At 39.4% G+C, this 16,085-nt stretch overlaps 1 protein-coding gene across 1 annotated transcript in view; it reads left to right on the top strand.

Moving 5' to 3' along the window:
* The window catches only part of CLVS1 (clavesin 1), a 92,607-nt gene that overhangs the window by 11,117 nt on the left and 65,405 nt on the right, over positions 1–16,085 (top strand). The window contains exon 2 of the mRNA XM_062570330.1: positions 12,898–13,072. Within this exon, the coding sequence (XP_062426314.1) occupies positions 12,898–13,072 (175 nt within the window). The remainder of the gene's footprint in view (positions 1–12,897; positions 13,073–16,085) is intronic.

The following is a 16,085-nucleotide window of genomic DNA, read 5'->3' as shown; positions in this document are numbered from 1 at the left end:
GAATATATTATGCCTCAATTATACTTGAAAATGTATTGTTCTGATATTTAATGATGTTCCAGTGTCATTGTTTCCTATGCTGAAACTGTGCCTCCCACTCTCTGTACACTAAGGAGGATAATGATTGCAAAAAACAGTTGTCTCCAAGGTCTTTTGTATCCATGTCGCTAGATTAGAACCTGTTTGAAACTACTAAATAATGCAGGTCTTCTAATTTTGTGCAAAGGTTGAAGTGCCTGTGATGTGCAAACTTACTGATTCTTTATGTAGCTAGTCCTTCTGGAAATGCCAGTCATGATCCCAATAAAAATAAAATTCAAAGAAATTAGGCAAGCACCAGTGAACAAACTTTGGGAGGAGGAGTATGCAGAGGAGCTTCCCATGTTTGTCTTTCAGAGGTGCCAGGTGTTTCCGTGGGTGGGTGGTTCTGAAATGAGGAGCCTGACTGTTGTGTGAAATGCCACAGATGCAGCCACCGTGTTGGCTACATCTCCATGGAGGGAATGTTCTAGCCAATGCAGGAGCCACATGGCCTGTTCTGTTGGCTGCTACCAAGGGGAAGAGCATGGGGAGGGCACTTAGTGCTCTGGCTAGCCCTGCCTGTTGACAGCCCCATCTCTGCAACCAAGGAAATTTATTTAATATAAAACCACCTTCATTTTAATTCTTAACTTTAATGGTGTATGGTTCTGGTACAGCTGAATGTCCAACCTCTAGGACCTTAAATACGCTTCTTGAATTACCAAGCTAGAAATACCGACTGCCTCAGTAGAGCGGGTCTGAATCCTAAAGTGTTTACTGTGGCATCCCATTCACCAGTACTAGAGCCAAGGAAAGAGACCGTGAATAGTAAAGGTTATGGTTATTATAATGTAGGTCAGTTTATTGTTATGCATAGACGATTGTCAAATGTGAGAAAATACATACAATTATATGTACAAACTTCAAATACATTCACATCAAAACTCTTACCTAGTCAATCCAGACCACTTTTGTGGTCTTGTTGACCACAGCATTTATTGTGCAATGCATTTATTGTGCTATGTATATAAAGAGATGCTGCACTAGTGCTGCAACTAGTCAGTTTGTGCTTATCAGCAACCAAACCCATCTTACTACAAAATTAGTTCTTTTTTTTGCTATCTGGCAAAGGGTGGAAAATCTTTGGACCAAGTGCTTCTCTTGCTTTAATCAACTTGGCACCATAATAAAACTGATCTCAGTGGATTTACAGGGGGGACATGCTCCTAAACTGGGTCCTTTCACACCGAGAGCCATGAACAAACATAGCAAGGCTCAACTCCTGTTTCAGAAAGTCTGCAGTCTAAAGGGACAGGAGAAAAGAAGCATTAACTTTCTTCCCTAAATGGGGAACAGACTGAGGGTGCTGCATGGGTTGGGGGTTCCTCAATGCCAGTGTTGGGGAGGGGGGGTGCCAGTGGGGCATAGTCAGATCTGGACTTTCTTTAATCCTGTTTCCAGAAAGATTCAGTAGGAAACCTAAACTAGTCTACTCTCCTAGCCACGAACGCAATTCAGTCCTGGTTCAGCTTTCTTCTTTCCTCCTCACAATAAAAGATTCAGCTGCTCACACCACATGGGACAGGATGAATCCCTTTTTCTCACCTTCGTCTCTTGAAGAAGCTTCGCATCTCCCAAAGGCATGGTGGAAAATAAATTTCCTGGCTGCCATCTAAGCCTGGCCTAAGCAATGGCTTGTTATAAATGCCTGCAAATGTGTCTTCAATAAAAAATGATTATTTTGTTATCCTGAAATACCTAGAGAGATGAGATTGTTTCTGTGCTAATGGTATGTCAAGAAAACAAATGTTTGTCGGGTTAATGTTGCTGAGGTTCACAGATTCTTTGCTTCTAAGGTGAACAGTTCAAAGCCACTAAGTGCTCCCACTCAGCGGTTAACACTACAGCAGATTAGCTATGTTACCAAACAGCACACAAAGCTGCAGCAGAAGAAATAGGGGCAGAGATGGAGGGTACAAAACAACTTCCACTCTATCAGGTAACCAGGAATAAGCCCAACACCAGGGTAAGAGGCAAGGCTCACAAACTGTGGACAAGCCTCATTTTTGTATGTGGCAAATTACCTCCAATGTGAACAAAACAGAACAAATCAGAAAAACAGAAATAGTTACACTAGAAATTAATTAAAGGTTGCAGGATCAAATGCTGGATTATGCTAGTCTTACCCAGGGCCAGGCCTACTCCTTTCCCGGTTGCTCCCAATGAAACCTGCAGCAATAAGTCAAAGACATAACCTATTTGTTCTTCTGTTGGGGACATCCGAGCCAAAACTTGCTGCAGTCAAAAGCAACTGAACCAAGTGAATAAAAGGAATTGTAGATTAGTCCCTCCTTAAAATATGTCCAGGATCACGAAGCAGGTGTGCTGTATAGCTCCACACCAGTTGGTTGTGTCCTCTGAGGGAAGGCTCTGGCAGGGAGCAGAGGAGAAGCATGGTGCAGAAATGAAGCGCTGCAGCCAAGCACAGGGGAGGGAATTTTTAATCAGTGTCCTGCTTACACAAGGGCCCACAGTGCCTTGTCTTTCTGCTGCTTCACTATGTTGTTCAGTTTCATTTCTCTGGACCAAAAAATGGCCTGATTCATACCTTCTGTTGTGTTATAGAGAGCCCTTAATGAAAATAGTGTCCATGAATAGATGTACTATAAGTCTGTCTTCTGACTTTAACTTTTATGAAACTATGAATTTAACTGTTCTGTTACGGGAGAATTGTGGTTGCTATTCATTGCTTTCTTCAGTGATGTTCTGAGAAATGTGATCCATTCAAAAATCTTGAACGTCATAGCACTGTGTATTCTTTCCAGCGTAATTGTGCAAAGCATTTCCTTTGTGGCTGGTGGCATCATGATCTTTGAACAGTCTTACAAGTCTTTTCTACCACAAATCTATGCAGGTTCTTCTTTTTTCCCAGTTTTGTGGTCTGTCATCCCTGCTCAGCTAAAGCATTATAGCAAATTCTCTTCATAACTATTTTTGAGCAGACATGCAGTTATTTCTTCCTACACTGCTGTCTTATGATTCTTTATGGCATCTGTTCTGAGTTCCCCAGTGATCATTTCTACATCAATAACATCAAGTTTCTCCATCTTGTCTGCTATATCGAAGTTGCATATTGTACCAGTGGGAAAACTATGTGATATATAACACTTGACACATCTTTTTATTTCTTTGTCAAGAACTCATGAGAATATTTTCATGTTTGTCTTTTATTGGCCTGTAAGGGCTCCTACCAAGATCATTTATAACCCCTTTTTGTGATTGGCATCATTTTTGTACATCTTTTTCCTGGCTACCACCTCACTGCCTAGATTTGCCAATCAATATACGCTCATTTGCTTGATTTACTATGCATTTTAGGTGTTTACATGTTTGCCACATCTTTCTCATGTGTTGATTTCTTCTTGCTCTGTACCTCTGAAAAGGTTAAGCTTTGGAGGTTTTCCTTTAGTGATGACATCCCACATGGCTTCATCAATCTGTTCTTCATGTTGTTCCAGCAAAACTCTAATATGCTCTCCACCAGACAGGCACAGGTACTGCTGAGGTTCTCCATGCCTTTTATTTTATTAATATCAACCTTTTCTATATCATCCTCTGTATAATGATATAGACCTTTATAACATATCACACTTTAAATGGCATTCTGACTGGAAAGATGTTGTAAGTCTGGAGACTGTGATTGTTCTGACTGATTTTTTTTGCAAATCATGACTTTATTTTCATTGGCAGCATTGCTCATACATGCTCTGCTTTTCACTTTAGTTCCCTTCAAAAGGAAGAATAAAACACGGTCCATCTGGTTCTCCATTATACCATCTAGTGATACCAAAACTGTTTTAAAAAGCTTTAAGTGGAAACATACATTCCTATGACAAGATGATTTTGCCAGTGAAGGTTCATAAGCCATTCTCCATCAGCTTCATATGAAATATCTCTGGACATGCCACTTTGACAGGGCCTGCAGCTGTCTGTCTCCATGTGTTCATTCATTTCACACATGCAAAGGGGGATATTGCATTGTTGCATTTTCTCTAGAAAGCCTGCTGGGATGTTGTATTTTTTTCTTCTTCTTCATCTTATGCATAGGGACATAGTACTACATAACTGTCAACTTCACACGCTGTGTCTGGATTTTTTTTGTACAAGGTTCTTCTCCAAACCTTCTCAATTCTTCTCAGTTTGCTGTAACTGCTCACCATGATCAGGACAGCCCTGCTCTTTCTACTGAGCAGAATATAATTTCTTGAGCCTGATGCAGTCTGCTACTAACCTTTAATTTCCAGTTTCCCTATGATTTCTGCTGATTTTTTTTCAGCCCGTAGTATCATATGAACTTTCCATAAATCTTTACATATTGAAAGGCATACTGAAGCAGATGATTTTTTGAAATACTAGCTAAGTTCCCTAGATTGCACTGGTGAGTTTTGACCCTCCTCTGTCAAACACGCCAGTCATACACTACCTGTGAATCTAAAGATCTCTCCTCTAACCTCAGAGCTTGCTTAGGGAGTTCAGACTAGACATTAGAAGGAAAGAGGTGATTTCATGCACACTGATTTTCATGTTTGAGTTCACTATTAGTTTTTGATTACCAGCTGAAAGTTCATTACTGTAACTTCAAACACGCACAAGAAATCTGCTTCTTAGCTGAACAACTGAAACTTTCCAACAGGGATAGAGAAAAGAGTGATTTCAAATGAACTGTCAGGATTTCTGCTAAATTTTACAGAGCTTTCAGGATTAACGAGTGCTCTATGAATAATCAGGTGCTGTTTGAATATCCTCCAACAATAATATGACCTTTGTAGTTCTGAACTCAGCACTTTAAGAATATATGCATTAGTGAGCTGTTATTAACTTTTACCTTTGCTATTTGATCTAGCCCTCATTGAGGTCACTACTGTAGGAGTGATTGACTGCAATAAAAGAGGGTAATAAAATAATTTTGTTAGAATTGCTTGTGGTAAAATATGTAAATATACTATTTGGTTGACAGATGAAGATCTGTAAAAATCTTTTCAGGAAACCTAATAGCTATGGAAGTGAATTTTTGCCTTGCACATAAAAGTGGCCCAAAATTCCAGACAAAGAATAGGATTTGTAAGTGGCTAAATCATGCTACAATAATGCCTAGCAATAATAATCCTTTGGCAGACACAGGTGAGATGAATGACAAAATGAGAAAAAAAGAGTAAATGGAAAATTTTGCAGATTAGTGAAGATTAGCAAAAAATGTGGAAAAACTTTGCAATGACCTAGAAAAGCAGAATTTATTACATAGATGAAGTCTAAGTGCAGTACAGAACATACTGGGTTTTAATATGTGGCAACATCCTGTATTTAGACTGAATGGGTGACATTGCTTGTACCCTCTTATAATAATAGAACAAAGAAGCTGTATAATTGTTTCTGTGATTAAACAGTAAACTTAGAAGGTTCAGAAGAAATTCTTTTCTCTTTCTGTAATGAAAAATTAACTTGAGGAACTCACTGATGCAAGAAATTGAGGCAAATAGCTTAGTGTGATGCAAGAGCAGATTGTAATGCCAAGAGGGAATAAGAAAAGGCTATATAGTCACACGGAATAGGATAAAACAACAGAAGTCATCAATCCTAATGCTCCTAACCATAAGCCATTCATGTATCAGCATTAGCAAAGAAACTTCCGCACTTTTCTTATTTCATTATTACTACAACTCTGCTTTAAGGGAACCATATCCTCACAACGCTGGTAGAAGCATGATAGGAGATTAAAACCTGCCTCTTGGAAACAGTCTCTGGAGCTGAGGACCATCAATCTATTCCCACACATCATCTCCTAAATTCCTGAAGGTGGAGGATGCTAACCTCAGACCACCAATGAGTCCTCGAAGGTGCTAATACGGGAACACACTCTGTCTGTCTTCCCCAGGTGCCTCACAGGGGATGTTGTATTTGGGCCAGCAAGTCAAATTACTGCAGTGGCTCCGTAGCATTGATTGATAGACTGCATTCAGGGGCATAAATGTAGGATTTTTAAGAACTTCCACAGAATCATAAGCACATGGTCTGTGACTGTCACTTATTCCTCCTCAACAGAGAAAGTTACATAGTACACAAATGCAGCATTGTTCTGAATGCTAAAAGGCCAAAAAATAGCCAATGTGTCATTCAGAAATATTTTGTCTCTTAAGAACTAGAAGAAATCCACACCCGGAGAAATGGTCATATTGTGCTAAGATTCAGTCTCAGCCTTTACCTCCAACAGCAGACTGCAGAGCAGAGCTGCACACTGCTTGGGAGCAGCTTCACCCTGCACAGCCCTGAGCTCCGCTGGCAGCCTAGCCAAGCATCTGCAGTCTTTGTGTGCAAGTGCTAAGTGTGTGCTCTGAACAGGTTGCAAGAACCTTGCCTGCTTCATTTGGGACAGGGGTCCTGGAGAGCTCAGGGAGGGATTTTTGCAGCTCTCAGAGATATAACAATTTTATACTTCCTCTTGGATTGATTCCCTGCAAGATGCTGTGACATGTCCCTTGACTGAGGCAATGGGAAGAGCAGATGCCATCTCCCCATTTCCATGTGTGGCTCTCTTTGGGGAAGCTGGCCCCACCAGAGGGACTGTGGAGCTTCACTGCCTGCACTCTTCATCCCAAAACATAGGGGCTGCAAAGATTCCTGTTTCTCAGTCAAGGCACATGCTGGGAGGGGTCCTTGCACAGTCATACTAACGTCAGGGACAAAGTAATCATTTGGTAAGTGTGCCCACAATATGAATGAGAGTATGTAGGAAGAGATTCGTAACACAGGCTTGAAAGCAGAGCATGTAATTTTGGGGCTAATGGTTGCTATGGAGTTTAACTAAAGTAGAAAGTGGTAGCAAAAAACTCATAATACTTGTAAATAAAAGAACCTCAGAGAGAAACGTAACACGGTGAATATTTTTATACATTTAAGAATGCCTCTGAGAGGTGATTTTTGCATGATAAAAGAAAAAAATGATGTAATTCCCTTCTGCAGGCTGGTACATTTCTCCTTCACCAGCAAAACCTTCCAGCTCACCCAAGCTAGCCAGATATCTGTGGGTGACTGGCCTCCATTCAAGGCAGTAGATTTGTGATGTTGTTAAATATAATTTAGGTCTAATCTTAATCAACTCTACTCTTTGTACCCAGTGGATTGCTGGACTAGGTTTTCCCAGAGAGAAAATTTACTCCACTTATCTATCTAGTCTTTTTATTCTGAATCTGAAGTTACTTGGGAATTTTATTTATAGCCTCACGCAGATGCTGTGGGGAGAAACTTGCTATCTTTTCATTACAAAACAGAAGAGCTGCCTGTCTGAAGCTGACATACTGGAAAAGCCTCGGAGAGCTAAACTGGTTGTGACAGAAGAATGATTTGGAGCTAGGGCATATTAATTTAACGCAATCTGTGTTTTACCCAATTGAAGTTTTATATCCACATATTCTAATTCTACATGGAAATGAAAAAAAGTGTAATTTAGTATGGCAGGACAAAGAAAGAATTGATACCTCATGAAATAAGAAAAAACTCATATTATTTTGTAAGAATTTCTCCAGCTTGTGTACTAGTGAATTATTCATATTTCTGCAGATAATGACTTGAAATAGCTTTGAATTGTTCCACAAAGAAAGTTACTCACGACTGGTCAAAATATTTGTTGTGAACGTTTGCAGTGAATGCAGCTCATTTTCTTTGTGAATCCTAGACAAGCCTTGCTAATTTCTGTGCACATCTACGGCCTTCAGAACTCAGGCAGGTGATACAAACAAGCCCTTTTCGGCACATGACTCAGCTGTGAACTCCTCTGTTCGACTGTTCATCTTTTCTGGTGTGGGATTAGTCAAGCGAGTCACCGTGTTTATTCAAGATCCTTCATTTTGCCCTTATTCTTCAAGGCTGCAGTCAGCCAGGGGTTGTCCTGACTTCTGCACAGTTCCTACAGGGCCTTTCCTCATCAAAAGAACTTGAAATGAGAAGATTGGGTATTGCAGGGTTTGGATTGACGCTTGTTTTGTTCTGATGCTAGAGAGTAGTGTAGTTATTTGTGATCCGCAGAGTTTGAATCAGACATGAAGTACTCAAGGACTGGCTTGGCCAGTTCTTTTCAGTGGAGATAAGTTTTAAAATTCTGAAATAAATATATATGTTAAATATATATATATATATATATATATTCTAACAATACATTTGAGAAGTTAGACCTTCCTTACCAATACTTCATGAGTAGAACAGGGAGCTTAATCTGCTGGATTAAATTACTTTGTACAATTTATGAACTAGTTCTCATTGGATTCCGAGGCCTTCTTCATGGGTGACATAACTTGGCCACATGTGGGAGTGATTCAAAATTTTCCATCCTGGGTTCTCTCCTCAGCATTGCACTTCACTTAATACCATATTGTTCAATCGTCGCCGTAAGGCTTTCCTTACAGCTTCTTGAGCTTTGATTAGCTTAAATACTTTGGAGTAACTAGAAAATGTTTTCCTGGTTGTTCTTTCCACTTCCTTTTCTCCATTTTACTCCCAGTAGAAATGCTCCGAATCATATCCTGATGGCTTTCTTCCACACTGCTGAAAGCTGAGCATGCCTTTCTCCTCCTTGTTTTTTGATTTATTATGCAGGGAGGAAAAAAAGCAAGGTATAGTCTCTTAACTGTTTTCTAGCTATCCCTAGATTTTGCTTGCGTCACGCTAAATGGTATTTAGTCTGAGCCATAACGTGTCTGTGAGGAATACTATGCTGCCTTCTCTTCCTTAGGTGTTCAAACAGACTCAATGAAACCAGTTTTATTTTACTTACGGTCTTGTTAGCTTATGTGAAATATGACGTTGTAGCAAGCTCACTTTTGTATTACATTTAAAAAGTGATAATTTCACCAAATTGGTATCCCAAACCAGTCTGCAACACATAAATAGATGCCTTTTATCTGTTTTTTTTTTTAACTATGCCGCTTTTTCAATATTACAGGAGGGATGCTCTTATGGCATATTTGCTTAAAAATATTAAGCTGAGTTGCCTTTAACTCCCCAGGTAACAATAATGGTACAAATTTTGTTAGCCTAGTGTCTTGAGGGACAGTCAGAACTTTTTCGGATAGTTTGCTTGTTTTGCTTAGTACTGGTTAATCATAATGGCTTCAGCTGCAAATACTTTACATTTTTACTTCTAACAATCTGAATAATCTACTTAACTTCACTTAAATGCTTTAAAACAGAGCCTGTGCTTAAATGTTTTGTGAGAGTAATTGGAAAAGCCTTTACTGATGCTATCTCCTCAGAAATATATCACTTTCTTACAACATCTCTTGTTTGACTCCTTATTCTCCAGCAGTCCCTCAGCTTTATTTTCCAGGTATCTCCTCAAAATGACTCGTGGCAGAGACAGGCAAACAAATCATTTAATTTCCCTGCTATGTCTTTATCCCCTTTAATTGTTCCCATTGCACCTTGGTACTCCACTGAGCCTTTTGATTCTCTCACAGCCTGCTTACACCTCTTATAATTAAATAATTTCTTCTTATTTATTTTTCTGTTATGCCTTTGGCTAATCTCTCCACCAAATCCCTCAGCTGAGCCGTTCTCGTTTTTGTTTTACATTATTGTTCTTCACCACTAGCTTCTGTTGGGCTAACTTCCCCTTTTCCAAGAGGTATTTGAAGAGCCTCTTTTGTGGTACCTTTACATTCAGCCAAGGCAAATAGGCCCTTTCCTTCCCTTCTCCCTTTTGTCATTCAGGGCCATGTGCAAACCTTTTGTAACTCATTAATGGCTCACTTCAGTAGGCTCCATGCTGAATCCTTACAGCACCTTACACGTTTCCTTTTGTGTAATAGTAATTTATTTCAGGTTTTCTGTGAGGGGGTTAAACTGGAGAGAGGGAGGGGGTTGGAAAAGGAAAGGGAACATTAAGCAAAGGAACAAAAGAGATGGACTAATAGAAAGTGGTTCTGTGTTCATGCATAGAAAATGATTTGGATGCAAATCAGTCACACAGCTGAATGATTTGTCTCAAAGCCTCAAGATTAGGGAGCAGAGGGCTTCAGCCTCAAGTGGCACTCTGTCTGATTTCTAGCCGAGCCCTGCGTTCACAAAACGGTGTGCCTGCAAACAACCCACCTGGAGGACTTGGGTGCTGCTTTCATGTCTCCACACAGCTGATTTGAAAAAAGTCTTTATGTAGACTTTAATTCTTATACCATGTATTACAAACTGCGGATGTGGAGGATAGTGAGGGCATAGAAATACTTCTGCACATAGGCAGGGGGCAGACAGATTAGTTACATACTAATAAAACTAGGTCCTATATCTCTCAGGCAAACAATTTCCACCAAAGTTGAAGGGAAATGCAGACGAGTAACTGCTTGATAACCTGGAAATTTATATAGCTGCTTGAACAAAGACTGGAATTCCTAAGCACAGGAGTGCAAGAGGAAGATTTTGCTCAGTCACGTGAAATATTGCATTATGATTGGGAGTTCAAATTGATTACAGAAAATGCCTTGTATGCACCATTTCCAGGCAACACTACTGAAATCCTTATGCACCCTTTAAAAATATCAGAGGCAGCAGAATCAGGAATAAGAATTTGAATGTTTTGGTAAGGAAACCCCACAAATGAGGGATGAAAACTTTTCTGACCACAATGTGGTCATATTTTGACACTTTCAGTGATAACTAGTATTCAGTTTGTTTCAGGATTTTTTTTTTTTTTTTTTTTTTAATGTGGGATTAAACTGAGCTCTGGATTGTTCCATCTTCCCTGATATAACCAGAAACCCCATCCGTGAATGATTGTACCTTTCTGTGTGGGTGTTAACCGAAGAGTGGAACAGGCTGGGAGGTATTTGAGGAGGACCCACTGCACACATCCAAGAGCTTCCACATGGCAGTTCATGGGGAAGGCTCCCCCCTGTATAGGGATGCTGTGAAAAAGTAACGTGGGATACACTGAGTAGATGTCTAGGTGTGGGATACATTGGGATACACTGGGATAAGGTGGGATACATGGATGTCTAGGGGTGCAGTTGCTTTTTCCTTAGTAAAATATTAGTAATTAGAAGACGCTGCTTGAAAGTCATCACCCATTTCAGCTAGATAGAGGGTAGTAACAGTACTTCAGGTTTTCTGAAATAAATTTAAACTAAAAAAAAAAAAAAAAAAAAAAAAAGGAACATGCACTGCAAAACTGCAGTTGCCAATCTGACTGATTGTTATTCCTCTCCTTACACTGCTCAGGAAAGTACTTGCTAAGTTCATCTGTTGAGCACAGCTTTCCCATACAGCTTAGAAATGCTCGAGATTGCCCTGTAACTGCAAATGAGGGAGGGGGAGTCTTGTACCTAGTTACAACAAAGATGATACAGTTTCAGTCCAGACTGAGACTGTTGCTGTGAAATATTTAAGCTCCATATATATTGCAAATAGCTTCTAATTATCCTTTGGAGAAGTTTCTAATGTATGCAAAAAGGAATGGATCAGAAACAGGCTTTTCAAAAGGTAGTGTCTTTAGAAGAGTGTACATTTCCAATCAAAACTTTCCTAAAGAAAAGAGAAAGGATAAGAAACAAAATTAGCATTTACTTATACAAATCTATCACATGTTGTTGTTCAGGGGTCTTGACAGTAGAGAAGATTCTAGATTGATTATGTATAGACTTTTTCTCAGACACAATTTAAAAAAATGCTCCTATGGGCTCAGATGACTGATTTTACACTAAAGAAAACAGCATAAAAGGGTTAAACGAAAATCTCCCTTGGAGAAGATAGTGTGGACCCTACAGTAGGCAGTCTCAGTTTTGCAAAAAAAAAAAAAAAAAAAAACACTTTCAGGCCTCATCAAAATATAAGAATAACACAGAGGTAAAGTAGGCTACAATACCAGTATGCTACAATTACATTTTAAAGAACTGTAAACTGTAATTTCTGAAGATTTCCGTGCTTGTTGCTCACAGAAAGAAGCTGTTGTTTGTAAATCACCTTATGGGAAGGTGAGATCAGGATGGGTCCTGGTTCAGCTCCCTCAGGTGAAGTTTGGAATAAATTTATTAATGTTGATGAACTCATGCTTTCATGGAACACATGAGAGCAAAGCAGAAGGAGGCTCTGTCTTCTCAGTTCAGACTTTCACATGAAAGAAATATTTCAATACTTTTTTCTCTGTCGCTTGCCAGCTCCTTCATGGCCTTGGAGATTTTTAATTGTTCTCCTTGAGCTGATGGAAGCCTTGTAATCAGTCTGCTGGTAGCTGCTAATTAATACAGAATTCCTATTTTGAGTGGATGCAGATATTTTCCATGTTGCATTTTACTCTCAAAAATAAGGCAGCTGCTAAGCTTTATTTCACAAAAACCCTAAATCATTCCTCACACTTAAGCAGGAAGCAAGGCAACCTATTTGTAACCATACCATTTATATTAATATTATACAGATTTCTTTCCATTTTTAATTTTCCTTTTTATAATGGAATGAGAGAAAAAAGTGGTGGAGTGTATCCAGAGGAGCAGGATTGAATAGCCTGACAGCCTGAATCCATTTCATTTTCTCACAGACAAATATTCTCTGAAAGTAGTTTAACTAAAATCTGTCATAAGGAATCCCAGAAGAAGCAAAGAGATTTAATTCAGGGTTTATTTTATCCACCAGTGGACAGGACTTATCAAATCAAAGTGAGGACAGTGAGTTTTGGAGCAGGAGTACTTTAGTGACACTTCTGAAGCAACTGTCTTTTCTAAAGAGTTCCGCTAGAACAAATGTCTCATCCCCTATATATGCCTCATCTACAGCAAAGCTGAATGTGTTAAAGGGTGATGATAACTGCAAAAATTGATTTTCTGTTTTCTATTCTGGCTCTAGGAACTCCTTCATAGACATCCTTCGGGCAATCCTGTTGTCCTTGGAAGTTCTCATTGAAGATCAGGAGCTCCAGATAAATGGCTTCATCCTAATTATAGACTGGAGTAATTTCTCCTTCAAGCAAGCCTCCAAGCTTACACCCTCTATCCTCAAACTGGCCATTGAAGGGTTACAGGTAGGTAGTGGATGTCTGCCTGAACCTTTTGCTCCTGCAGCTGAGAAAATATGTCTCAGTTGGCACTGGGCTGGGTAAAAGGCTGGTGGGAAAAATAATCCAGAGCCCATTTGCATCCTATTGCAAAGTAGACTTTCAGATGTTTCTTTTTGACTGTCTTTTGCTTTCATTTCAGCTGTAAATCAGTGTAAGCAATATGTGTATTACTTACCACAGCATCAAGAAGGATGGGTAGAGATTTGAGGTTTAATCCATCAGAGTGCTCAGGGGGGATTAAAATCCAGCAACATCTGCCTTGTGAAGCACATCATCCACTTGCAAGCACATCTGTACACAGAGGGAGGGTGGCAGGAGGAGGGGCAACTGCCTCCGGAGATGGACATGTGCTGTTGTGCTGTTTGTGTGGGTGCGTTTGGGTCAGAGGGAAGTGAAGAAGGGGCAGGACGGGCTCCCCAGTTGCCCTCATTCTGACTGCCTTAATTTGTCTCAGGATCCTGCTGTATTATGGCTCAGCTGTTCAGGGACTGCACTTCCACTTGGTGCTCACAGATAAATAGGAGCAAGGTAAAAGCACATATTATTACAGGATTAGGTGGAAAATGAGGACAAGGCAACTGGTGCCTGGTGGAAAAACCTGAGGATGAGTGTAGGCTGCGGTGTTCACAGAGGACTTCAACCCCTTCCAAGCCCACCTCTGCTGTTAGACCTGGGACTTTTATTTTTCAACTTGAAGTAGTCTGATATAATCTTGTTAATTGTGGATGTTTGAGAGCATCACAGGATTGATTTAGTTTGGAAGGACTTCTGGAGGTCACATGGCCCAGCCCCCCCACTTGCTAAAAGCAGGGCTGACTTTAACCTTGGATCAGGGCCCCTCTGCTCAGGACCCACATATTTTATGTGGCTTCATATTTAAAAGGGGAGATTTTATAAGTGTCTGTATTTCTATTTTATTTTCAGTACTTCTCAGGTATTCTGCAGTCATAAATACCTTAGGAATAGTGTGTGTGTGTGTGTGTGTGTGTGTGTGCACGCGCACGTAACGATTTGTTTGGCTAATTTCGGATAACAAATTATCTGCAATTAGATCACAATTGTCTCTACTTTATTTTATTATTCCAAATTGAAGTAAAAAAAATCTACTAGTAATTTCAGCCTACATTCCCTTGTGTGGGGAGTTTTCAGCTATTCTAACAAATTAGAAATTCAAGCTGTGCATTTAGTCCCTAGGACAATAACTTACCTTCTGCTAAGGCTACTATCGCTTCATCTGCCTTCCGCCACAGAATAATATCATTCTGTAGTTTAGAAAAAAAACAAACAAACCAAAAATAGAACTGCAGCCATAAGGATGAGAAAGCTAAATAAAAAACTCAATGAAATTAAATTCCAACAAACTATTCTGGTACCCCATCCAATTTTTTTGAATTCTCAGTTCTCCTGTAAGAGGCTGACCAAGCCTTAATCCCAGAGGACTGTCAGGTGGTCTGTCTCCTGCACTGGAGTGAGAGGGTATGTGCACCTCAAGGCAGCTCCAGCTTTGAACTGTGGAAAAAAAAAAAAAGCTATTCCTTTAAAACTCAATTTCTCCTGCTGTGCCTCTTCTTTGAAATTCCCAGAGGAGCTTTAGCTGGAGAGAACCTCTAGATATTTGCATTCGGTGGTAACCATATGCTTCTGGAAGTATCAAAAACTTGGAAGCACCAAGACTGATCTTTTGATTGTGTCATTAACTTCCCATCCTTTGCTGGGCAATTTAAGGAGGTTGCCTTTCTTGGAGATGGGCAGGTATTTTCTTTCTTATTTGAAGTGGCATTATTGTCATTTTCTGCACATGTTAAGCAGAAACAAAACTGTCTCTCTAAAAAATATAAATTGAGATAGTGTGTCCCAGACTTTGCTAACCACTGAAGAATTTGGCTTATGGTGAGAATTGTGGATGCTGTGCTCTGATTTGCAAGGTTTAGAAGCAAGCAAACAAGCAAGTTATAAAACACAGATTTAGCAAGTAATAGACTTTTTTTGTCTCTCATGGTTGCTATTGAAATAGCTTCAGTAAGACTTTATTTTATTATTATTTTAAAAGAGCTGCTACCGCTTAATGTAAGAAGTATTTAAAATGTAATTGAAATGCAAGCAAGACATATATATAAGAAATGAAGAGTCGTGATATTAGTTGCTTTGGAGGTCATCAAGTTTAAAACAGTCAGCTTCTACTCTCATTCGATTATGTTGTTTTAAACAGAGCTGCCTTAGCTCCTTGTTATTTCTCATAGCTATAACACTGTGCATGTGTGGATGCTCAGACAGGCAGATAACATGACTATCTCAGTTTTTTTCTGAGAAAAGATTTGGGCCACATAAAGTACTACATAAATATAGTGATGTGTATGGAAGAAAAATAATACTCTCTCACAATTTCTGGTGGAGTTGAACCCATATGATGTTCAGATGTTGGGATCTGGACCAGGATTTTTTAGCCTCTCTGTAACAGATTCCTTTTAATGCCATTGCTGGACAATCTTACCAGTCTTAGAGTTGTGAAACTCTAATCCAATTCAGTATGTCAGATTATCTTTTTCTGAAATACAGAATCTCTAAGAAATAAACAATAGTATACTTATTAATTTAAATTTATATATTTTGCATTTTTTTCTTACTTTCAAGTTGCATTATGTTCTCCATCCCAGTGAAAGATTTCAATTCATTGTCAAATCATTTATCTGCATTTATTTATTTATTTATTTATGAATAAATTGCTCCTGCAGTGCATTATCCCTAAGTGAAAAGAATATACACTACACAGTGCATATGGTAATTCACTCTGTGTTGCAGGACCACCAGTAGTGAGATCTGTAAGATTTGCCTGCAGAGATTGTTGTGTAGCTATTGTATAGGATACTCAGTTCTGAATGCTGTACAAGCCATAAATGCACAGGCAAACAAAACATCACCATTCGTTACATCACCACTTGGTCTGAAAACATATTTGGCTCCGTACTACTTTTTATTC

This window comes from Rhea pennata, chromosome 2, assembly GCF_028389875.1.
Source record: "Rhea pennata isolate bPtePen1 chromosome 2, bPtePen1.pri, whole genome shotgun sequence".
In the NCBI taxonomy this organism is placed as follows: domain Eukaryota; kingdom Metazoa; phylum Chordata; class Aves; order Rheiformes; family Rheidae; genus Rhea; species Rhea pennata.
The sequence above is the reverse complement of the archived record's forward strand: the minus strand, read 5'-3'. Positions and strand labels throughout refer to the sequence as shown.